The 11076-nt window shown below is 41.9% G+C and overlaps 2 protein-coding genes and 1 non-coding gene across 3 annotated transcripts; all 3 read left to right on the forward strand.

Moving 5' to 3' along the window:
• Nucleotides 1-5200: 5200 nt before the first annotated feature.
• Nucleotides 5201-8449, forward strand: LOC123071494 (60S ribosomal protein L10a). The gene is made up of 6 exons (XM_044495074.1): nucleotides 5201-5311; nucleotides 5417-5446; nucleotides 6296-6515; nucleotides 6844-7009; nucleotides 7928-8133; nucleotides 8246-8449. Exons 2-6 carry the CDS (start codon nucleotides 5442-5444, stop codon nucleotides 8297-8299), a joined length of 651 nt encoding a protein of 216 aa, XP_044351009.1. The 5' UTR covers nucleotides 5201-5311; nucleotides 5417-5441; the 3' UTR covers nucleotides 8300-8449.
• LOC123073189 (small nucleolar RNA snoR26) lies at nucleotides 7306-7401 on the forward strand. The gene has a single exon (XR_006435641.1). It is a non-coding gene; the product is annotated as a small nucleolar RNA snoR26 (small nucleolar RNA).
• A 458-nt stretch (nucleotides 8450-8907) lies between the features above and the next one.
• Nucleotides 8908-9836, forward strand: LOC123071496 (acidic endochitinase-like). Its single transcript, XM_044495075.1, has one exon. The coding sequence runs from the start codon at nucleotides 8913-8915 to the stop codon at nucleotides 9792-9794; it is 882 nt and encodes a 293-aa protein (XP_044351010.1). The 5' UTR covers nucleotides 8908-8912; the 3' UTR covers nucleotides 9795-9836.
• Nucleotides 9837-11076: the final 1240 nt, after the last annotated feature.

Below are 11076 nucleotides of genomic sequence, written 5' to 3' on the forward strand. Positions count from 1 at the left end.
CTTTATTATCTTGTAAACGTATCCTATCACACCTACAAAGTACTTCTAGTTTCATACTTGTTTCCGGTAAAGCGAACGTCAAGCGTGCGTAGAGTTGTATCGGTGGTCGATAGAACTTTAGGGAATATTTGTTCTACCTTTAGCTCCTCGTTGGGTTCGACACTCTTACTTATCGAAAACTGTTGCGATCCCCTATACTTGTGGGTTATACATGTGCATTACCGAGAGGGCCCAGAGATACCTCTCTGATACATGGAGTGACAAATCCTAATCTCGATCTATGCCAACCCAACAAAACACCTTCGGAGATACCTGTAGAGCATCTTTATAATCACCCTTTTACATTGTGACGTTTGATAGCACACAAGGTATTTATCCGGTATTCAGGAGTGGCATAATCTCATAGTCAAAGGAACATGTATAAGTCATGAAGAAATCAATAGCAATAAAACTTAACGATCATTATGCTAAGCTAACAGATGGGTCTATTCCATCACATCATTCTCCTAATGCTGTGATCCCGTTCATCAAATGACAACACATGTCTATGGTTAGGAAACTTAACCATCTTTGATTAACAAGCTAGTCTAGTAGAGGCTTACTAGGGACACTGTTTTGTCTATGTATCCACATATGTATCAAGTTTCCGATTAATACAATTCTAGCATGAATAATAGATATATATCATGATATAAGGAAATATAAATAACAACTTTATTATTGCCTCTAGGGCATATTTCCTTCATTAGCTCATTATGGTTAAACATGTTTGCAATGACAATTAGAGATTATAGTTTCTCATGCCATGCATAAGTAGCTAGGAGTGGATAATGATTTATCTTGGATGTCAACACTGCATTAAAATGATTGTGATGCAGTATGATGGTATGGTATCCTCCTCTGAATGTTCGAGTGGCTTGACTTGGCACTTGTCCATGCATGTAGTTGAATAAAAACCAACATAGCCTCTATGATATTTATGTTCATGGTGTTCATATCCTACTCATGCTAGTGTCCAATGTTACTTATGCATAATGCATGTTCATGGCCGTTGTTGCTCTCTAGCTGGCCGCTTCTCAACTTATTTGCTAGCCTTCGCCTGTACTAAGTGAGAATTCTGCTTGTACGTCCAAAACCTGAAACCCAAATTATTCCGGATGAGTCCACCATACCTACCTATATACGGTATTACCCTACCGTCCTAAGTAATTTTGCATGTGCCACCTCTAAAAACTTCAAATAAATATCCTTTTTGTGTGCCTGGATTGTTCATGGAACGACATGAGATAGTCGGTATCTTCCATGCTAAGTGGGTTATTCTCAGGTCAAGTGTTTATTCACTCGCCATTGCACGAGAAAGGGGGCGGTAATAGGGATGCGTAGTCCCAAACTGCAAAAATAATTTAGCTTACAAATAATTAAACAAAAAACTCATATGGAGTCACAACCTTTACTTTATCGCTTGGGAACCGCCACTAGCGTGTTTACCATGGAAGATATTGATAACTGATGGTCACGAAGTAAACAAAAAGGGTGCATTCCTCAAAATTTCATTTACCTCTGTTTTAAAAACTTGAGCTCTAGCACCGCTGCAAATCACTGTTTCCCTCTGCGGAGGGACTATCTATTTACTTTTATGTTGTGTCATCACCTTCTAAAATAAGCGCCAGAACCTGAGAGCACTGCTGTCATGCTTATGCATTGTGTGTAGCTAATATTGGGTGCATCATGACTGGATCTTTTCTACCATGAATTATAATGTTTAGTCATCGCTTCAACTTTGGAGGTGCTCTACATTTATATTTTGCGGTCTCAGAAAGGGCTAGCGAGATACCACTATTGTCATATTATATCATGGTTGTTTTGATAACGTGTTGCTATTTGAGATATCTTATTATTGCTCGCTAGCTGATTATGTCATTGATATGAGTTAATATAATTTTTAAGAGTTATTGTTGCCATGGTTAATTATAATACTGGATGAAAACCTGGGTGCTGTTTAAGCTTATTTATGCAAACAAGAGCAAAAGAGTTTGTAAAAGTTTTTCTTTTTCACTTTCAGTTTATCAACTGAATTGCTTGAGGATAAACAAAGGTTTAAGCTTGGGAGAGTTGATACGTATCCGTCGTATCTACTTTTCCTAATGCTTTCCCTCTTGTTTTGGACTTAACTTGCATGATTTGAATGAAACTAATCCGGACTGACACTGTTTTTAGCAGAACTACCATGGTGTTGTTTTTTGTGCAGAAATAAAAGTTTCCGGAATGGAACAAAACTTTGCAAGGATTTTTTATACAATAAAAGAGAATTTCTGGAGCCAAGAACCACCGGAGGGGGGGCATCCTGGGTGGGCACAACCCACCAGGGCGTGCCCCCCTCCAGGCGCGCCCAGGTGGGTTGTCCCCACCTGGTGGCCTCGTAGACCCTGAAACCGATGCTATAAAATCCTATTTTTTAGAAAAAATTAGGGAGAAAGAATTATCGCGTTCCACGAGATGGAGCCGCCGCCGTTTCCCGTTCTTCATCGGGAGGCCAGATCTGGAGTCCGTTTGGGACTCCGGAGAGGGGGATCTTCGATCTTCGTCATCACCAACCCTTCTCCATCGCCAATTTCATGATGCTCGCCACCGGGAGTGAGTAATTCCTTCGTAGTCTCGCTGATCGGCGAGGAGTTGGATGACATTCATCATGTAATCGAGTTAGTTGGGCTTGATCCCTAGTATCCACTATGTTCTGAGAATTATGTTGCTATGACTTTGCCATGCTTAAGGCTTGTCACTTTGGGCCCGGGTGCCATGATTTCAGATCTGAAGCGTTTATGTTATCACCATTATATCTATGTTCTAGATCCGATCTTGCAAGTTATAGTCACCTACTACGTGTTATGATCCGGCAACCTCGGAGTGACAATAGTCGGGACCACTCCCGGTGATGACCGTAGTTTGAGGAGTTCATATATTCATTGTGTGTTAATGCTTTGTTCCGGTTGTCTATTAAAAGGAGGCCTTAATATCCTTAGTTTCCAATAGGACCCCGATGCCACGGAAGGATAGGACAAAAGATGTCATGCAAGTTCTTTCCATAAGCACATATGACTATTTACGGAATACATGCCTACACTATATTTATGAACTGGAGCTAGTGCCGTATCGCCCTAGGTTATGACTGTCAAATGATGAATATCATCTAACAAACCACTGATCGAATACCTATGATTTTCCTACATATTATTCTTGCTAAGTTACTACTGCTATCGTTACTGTTCCACGTGCTACAAAACCACTGCTATCACTATTTCCGTTACTATTAATGCTGCTACTATTATCAAAACTATCATACTACTTTGCTACTGATCACTTTGCTGCAGATAATTAATCTTCAGGTGTGGTTGAATTGACAACTCAGTTGCTAATACTTACAAATATTCTTTGGCTCCCCTTGTGTTGAATCTATAAATTTGGGTTGAATACTATACCCTCGAAAACTGTTGCGATCCCCTATACTTGTGGGTTATCATGTTCCATCGCAATATAGATTTTTGCCTCCAATTAAACACAGATTGCCTAGAACCACACAACTTTTGCCTCAATCTACTATGTATCTTGCCTACAATCACATAGTTTTTGCACCGATGTACTATGTACAGTCAGGGGGGCATGACCTTTTTTTCGCTTTTTCTTACTACTGTTACAACCAGCAGTATCAAAGAATAAGACTCCCTCTAATCTATATTATTTGTCTTAAATTTGTCTAGATACGGATGTGTTCACGCGTGGGTTTGGTCCAGGACCGCGTTTGTTTTTCACGATGCACCCAACACTACTATCTTAAGTATATGACCCTCAAAAAGTCGCTTACTACTGTTGGCCATGTCTATTAGCCTTTTCAGTTGCGAATGTGTTGGAGTTTATGTTGTTTTTGCAGGCCCACGAAAAAAATTCTCAAGCTACATGAAGTCAATCTTTTCAGCATATGGTAGGTAAACTGCAAACTTGCCTCAGTGTACTATGTATCTTGCTTACTTTCCGTGAACACGACTTACTTTTTTGATTTCTTTACCCTGTTGCCTACTTCTTTTTTCTAAATCATGGATTCATGCAAACTACACAAGCGAAGAACCGAAAACATGCCAAAGAAAGAAGCTCCATCACTCACTTTTCCGGGTATGCTTCGCACAACCCAAATGGTTGCGACCAACTTGTTTTTGTCAATGCCTTTTTTCCAAAGCATTTGGCAAGTTACTTTAGCCCCCAAAAAATCCATAGTAGTTGATTTTTATTTTTTATTGACTGCACCGTAAGGTGCCTGAAATAACATCAGTAGTTGCTTGACTTTTCTGTAGTTTTTACCTACACCACCGACCCAACCGTTGATGCAACCTACGAAACCAGCATGACGTAGCCCCACGCCCCAAAGGTCCAAAAAGTTTATCTCCAAGGACTTCTATTCTTTTTAGATTTTAAGTTTTGTTTTTACCACAAAATCATTAGTTACATTCAAAGAATTTATTACGGGCCTACATCTCAAAATTATGGCCCCCCTCCAGTATGCACTAGTGGTTTTTGAAGATACAAGATACCATTTTCGAATTTTAAAATTATGGCCTCCCTCCAGTATGTGTACTTGAATGTTTCAATGAAGAACCAATATTACTAGGTGTGAAGGCATCCATCTCCAAAATCACGTGATTTCTTAAGTTTAAAGTTATGTCGACTACCTTCGCCACCTCATATGTGTGAACTTTCTCTTCATTAGTAGTATCAATGATATCATCAAGTGAGTGTCACAAGTTTGATTACACAAAATAATATTTAAATGAGTTCTTTTTTTTTGGAGAACCATTTATCTTTTCCATTTTTCTCGAGGGAAATACAAGTTACATGGTCCCATTTTTTGAGGGGAAGACAAGTTTTTCTTATGGGAATATACAAGTTATCTACTGGTATCCACATACTCTTCGCAAAAATTTAACTAAATCAATTGAACCAGCCACCTTTTGTATGAGAGCTTTTTTTTAAAAAAATGAGAATATATTGAACCAGCCACCTTATTTTCCGAGGCAAATTGAACCAGCCACCTAGAGGAAAACCAAAAAATTCCCCACAAAAAACAAGACGAAAGAAGGAGAAGGAAAACATCCGGCCTACCAACAATCTATGGGCCAAAGTCAAGTTAAAGCCCACAGCCCGTACCGTAGTCCCCCCTCGCACGAGCGTTTTAGGGTTTAGGCTCCCCGGCATAGATATAAAACCAGGCTCTAGGGTTTCCACTCCGCCGCGCCGCCCCCTCCTCCCACCCTGCCTCGTCGCGGTAAGCCACCTCCGCCTCTCCCTTCTCCCCTCTTGGTGCTTCGATTTGACTCGGCTGTTCCTTCCGTCTGACCCGCCATTCTTCTCCCTCTCTGTCGCTGCGCAGGAACAGTGCTCCCACCGCCGGCGCCATGAGGTACGGACACGCTTCTCCTCTGGTTCAAACCGTAGCTGCGTGTTGCTTTGGGTTCTGAGAGCCGAGAGATGTCTCTAGTCTGTTAGCTATGTGATCCAGCATTGGTTACCAGTCAATTTGTTTGCTGTTGTGGCGGCTGATCTGGCCCCCGGTGCTTAGGATTTACCGCGCGGTCGTTAGCCACTAGCAAATGTATCTTTCGTACCGTGTTACATGCTTCGCATCTTTGGTTGCGGTTGCTTTCTAATCAGAAAGCATGCTTGTTTTTTTTTATTTGCTCGAGTAACCACTGATCCGTCCTGTAGATCTACATTTGATGTTATATACTGCATCATCTATTTTGTCAGTTGCTAGATACATTTCCTAAAGAGTTCATGGAATCAGACCCATGAATTCGTTGTGTGCCACGCTGTCCCTAGAAATCTGTAGCGGCATTGGATGCTATATATTTGTGTAGCGGCAGCAAGCTTGCTCTGGGATGGGAGCACTCCTGCAAAATTTCCATCAAGTGAAGGAATAAGTCAGTATCAAATCTTGGCTTTCTGTTTGTAGGCGCCCCTTTGTGTCTATCGCACAATGCTGTGATTTAGATGTTCAATTGCTGTGGACATCAGATTTTGTTGAACCTGTTATGCGAATTGGCAACATGCTTTATATTTAGCTGAACTTTTGACAAGCTTAGTTACTGATGCTGCTGCATGTAGTCCTCCAAGCTTATTAGACCTCTACATGTTTCTTGCAAACCTAGGTCATGTTTTATTAGCACCTTACCAGTTACAGAAGCATAGAACTTAACCTCCATTGTCATGCACTACCATTCCACTAACTGCTGATTCCTCCATATTTCAGTAAGTTGCAGAGTGACGCCCTGAGGGAGGCAATCACAAACATTATCAATGACTGCCGTGAGAAGAACCGCAAGTTCGTTGAAACCATTGAGCTGCAGATTGGTCTGAAGAACTATGACCCGCAAAAGGACAAGCGTTTCAGTGGTTCTGTTAAGCTTCCTCACATCCCTCGCCCAAAGATGAGGGTTTGCATGCTTGGTGATGCCCAGCATGTTGAAGAGGTACCATATGATTGTATCAATTTTTATTTCACTTGTGCTGAAAACATAATTATGTTTCTTGTTCTTCAATATGGTTTTGCTTGTGTTTAGTGAATGAGTTGTTACCTTGATCATTCAAAACCCAGTATAAATCCAGTGATTTTCTACATTCAGTCAGAACTTTTCATACATGCAAAGTATTTTTCTTGAGCCATAAGTTCATTTTTATAATGTCTCATTGGCAACACTTAGTTTTATCATTTGTTTTAGATTGTATGCTACTCAGCAATTCTTTGCTTCACATTTCCTGATATTTCTGTTGTATTCTTGTTATCAATGCTGGATGCAGGCAGGGAAAATGGGCCTAGACTGCATGGATGTGGAATCTCTTAAGAAGATGAACAAAAACAAGAAGCTAGTCAAGAAGCTTGCAAAGAAGTATCATGCTTTCCTTGCATCTGAGGCTATCATTAAGCAGATTCCCCGTCTTCTTGGACCTGGTCTTAACAAGGCAGGCAAGTATTTCTTCCTTGTTCCATGTTCTGCATTAGAAGACTGTTGGTGCAATCATAGTTCATGTTTGATTAACTTTTGACTATTGGCAATTATTTATTGCTAAATAAACATCTCATGGCTTTTGCATGGATATTGCATTTAGTCATAGGTTATTAAAGTGGGCCATGTTATGAAATACAGTAAGTCATAGCATCTTTGCTGTCTGCTTGTGCTGTGCAATCTTAGTAGCTCACTGGCACACTATAGCATCACCATCTCTTGCTGGCATAATGTCTTCGTCTTTATTATATTTTTTAGAGCATCTGTGATGTGCTTCCTCTATATTCATCCTTGCACTTTGAGGTTTGCTTACCTATGAAGAAAGCATTGGGGATAATATTCTGAGATGCTCCTTTTTGTTTCATATTTTACTGCCAAGTACTTGTTCCCTAAATGTAAATTCCACAAGTATATAAAACTGTGCCTTCATAATATTTCTGTTTTTCTTAGGTAAGAAATATGGGAGCTGGGTTTGTGGCAAGACGTAGGGTTTACTGGTCTGAAGTAGTCTATTGATGAATGCTGAAATCTATGTTACAACCATATCTTCTAGTGGATTTTTTATTGAAATTTATGAAGGGCTATACATACACTTTGGCATGTCAATGTATTTTGTTTAGATTATGTACTTCGTAGCGTATGATGCAATGAGGCATACATTGCTATCTTCTGGACTATAGTAGTAACTTTAGTGTTGTTTTCCACCTTGTTACTACTCTTGGTTCTTATGTGGTAATCAACTGTTTTGTTTAGATTATGTACTTCGTAGTGTATGATGCAATGAGGCATACATTGCTATCTTCTGGACTATAATAGTAACTGAACTGTTGTTTTCCACATTGTTATTACTCTTGTTCTTACTTGGTAATCTCCTGCAGGAAAGTTTCCAACTTTGGTGTCTCACCAGGAATCCCTTGAGTCCAAGGTTAATGAGACCAAGGCCACAGTCAAGTTCCAGTTGAAAAAGGTGCTTTGCATGGGTGTTGCCGTTGGCCACCTGGGTATGGAGGAGAAGCAGATCTTCCAGAACGTGCAGATGAGCGTGAACTTCCTCGTCTCTCTGTTGAAGAAGAATTGGCAAAACGTATGTGACGTGCCCTCTGCTATACCTGCGCACAATATTTTCAACAACATTTGGCTATTGATTGATGGTTATATGTTAAAATAGATTACTGATTCATCTTTATTTCTTGCAGGTGAGATGCTTGTACCTGAAGAGCACGATGGGAAAGGTGTACCGGTTGTTCTAGACTCTAGTCTTCTAGGATTTCCAGGAGATTGACAACTTGGGAACTTTTGTTGCTTTCTCAATTATCAAATTTTCGTGCGGGACGAGTGACAATTATTGTCTTGTACTGAGATGGTTTGTTCTATTGTCTGGAACTTGATGACATTTTATCCGTTGCCCCTGTGCCTTCCTACTGCTCTGCCTGCTGTCACAGCCATCAGTTTAACGCTAGATTCAGCATTGGTCCATTGGTATTTACGACCGTGAGAATCTTATTTTACCGTGTGTTGGTTGGAATCTCGGTGTATCCGTGCTGACCTGCTGGGATCCTTGGAGCATCCCAGTCATTTCTTTGGAGTCTGCACGGACGAGTTTTGTCTTTCGATCACACCCAATTCTTTTGGGCTTTCGCACCCAGTTCTCTGGAACGTATCGACGTTGCCCATCTGGCTTTCTACACGATGTTCCTGATCAAATTTTATATTCTCTTTGTGCGGTTTCTCTCATAAGTTCGGTTTCTGTTTCAAGCGCGGATAACTCCGTGGCCAGTAACCCCCAAACCGCTATAAATACATCAGCCATCCCTACTCAGAAAACACAGCGTACCCCATCGTCACTAGCTACCGATCCCAGCCATGGCAAGCCGAGCTCTCACCCCCTTCCAGCTCGCTGCCATCCTCTTGGTGGCGCTCTTCGCCACGTGCCATGCTGGCAGCATCGCTGTGTACTGGGGCCAGAACGACGGCGAGGTGTCGCTGGCTAAGACGTGCGCGTCAGGTAACTACAAGTTCGTCGTCGTTGCTTTCCTCCCCAAGTTCGGCAAGGGCCAGAAGCCGGAGCTGAACCTCGCCGGCCACTGCGACCCTTCGTCTGGCGGCTGCAAAATCCTGAGCAAGGACATCCACTCGTGCCAGCGCCGCGGCGTCAAGGTTCTCCTCTCCCTCGGCGGCGCGGACGGCAGCTACGGCCTCTCGTCCCGCGGCGATGCACGCCAGGTTGCCATGTACCTCTGGAACACCTACCTGGGCGGCACGAGGTCGTCGTCTCGCCCCCTCGGGGACGCCGTGCTCGACGGCATCGACTTTGACATCGAGAAAGGCGGCTCCAAGTTCTGGGGCGACCTCGCCAGGGACCTCAAGAGCTTGGACAAGAGCGTGCTGCTGAGCGCGGCGCCACAGTGCCCGTTCCCTGACCAGTGGGACGACGGCGCGATCAGGACGGGGGTGTTCGACTTCGTGTGGGTGCAGTTCTACAACAACCCGGAGTGCCAGATCAGCGCGGGCCGTGGAGCATTCTTGGCCGCCTGGAAGAGATGGGAGTCACTGCCGATAGGGAAGCTCTTCCTGGGGCTGCCGGCTTCCAAAGACGCGGCGGGCACTGGGTTCGTGCCCGCCGGCAAGCTCAAGTCGGTGCTGCCGCTCATCAAGGGCTCGCCCAAGTACGGCGGCGTCATGCTGTGGGCTAAGTTCTATGACGACCACACTGGATACAGCTCCGCCATCAAGAGCCACGTCTGATTCTCCCTGGTGTTTCTTCGCTTGATTGGCGCTGTCATGTGTGCCGCTCCTGTACGATAGTATCAGGTGTTAATTGCTTGAAATAACACCATATTGGTAGCGACTATGTCCCAATATGCAAGGATCACGGTGTAGTTTCTTTGAAACCGCCATGTCCCAATCACTTCAAATCTGGAACTCTACATCGTTGATATTTCTATATAAAATAAAAGTATAATTATTGGTCAATGAAGTATTGCTCGAGTTCAGCATCGATCCTAAATTTGAATTCCACTACCTGACAGTATAACATCTCAATATTTTAGACAGAACAAGTTTGGGCCTCTCCTGCCTAGAAGCAGTTTGATGGGTGACGTGGCAGTGGTTTCACATAGGTGGCACACACTAAACATTTTCTCAATACATCACAACAATGGTTAAATAAGGAAAAGGAATTAAAATAATAATGTCATGTTAGAATTGCAAAGATAATATGTCAATAAAAAATTAATTAGAGTGAGGAAACAAGTTTAGGAGCATTCACTAAACCTTAGGAATTATTTGTGAGCACTCTCTATTTTTTCTGGGTTTTCCTTTATACTTATGACTTTTTTCTTTTTATAATTTGCTTGTTGTATACCACATATGGTGTTCCTATTTTTTTCATTTCTATTATAAATTTACTTATAATTTTCTACTCCATATCGTAATAAGTGATATTTTGGGTTTGGCCACTAACTTTGAATGTAACATATGTACAAACAACATAAAAATATAAGATTTTAGAAATATTTTTGAGACAAATCTATACTATGGTATTTGTAACTTGGAAAAACTAAAATGGTATTCATTGTCAAAGTATATTTGTGACTGAAGGTATTGCCCAAAACGTCACTTATTTGTGATATGGAAGGAGTAATTATATTTTATTTCATCCAAAAATATTCTTGACTTTACTACTACGTTTACGAAATCACTTCAGTATCATCCATTTTACCGGCTTGGGTCGGAAGAGGGCCCAAAGCTTTCCGATTTAAAAGGTGGAGGTGTCATGTATTTTGGCATTCAAGTTGAGAAACCTGTATTTTTTCGCAAATACGCAGAGTTTGCGTATCATTTCATTGATAAAAGAAGTTAGAACAAGTACAAAGCGATATACAACACATGACACAGACGTAAGAGGTGTGAACATAGTGTTTGGAGCAAAGAGACATGGGATGCTCGGGCTAAACAAGAAAAAAACACCGCTAAGCTCGCCATCCTAAGAAGTAGCTCAGACCAACATCACGACGACCAATATCTC

The sequence above is a fragment of the Triticum aestivum genome, chromosome 3B (assembly GCF_018294505.1).
Source record: "Triticum aestivum cultivar Chinese Spring chromosome 3B, IWGSC CS RefSeq v2.1, whole genome shotgun sequence".
In the NCBI taxonomy this organism is placed as follows: Eukaryota; Viridiplantae; Streptophyta; class Magnoliopsida; order Poales; family Poaceae; genus Triticum; species Triticum aestivum.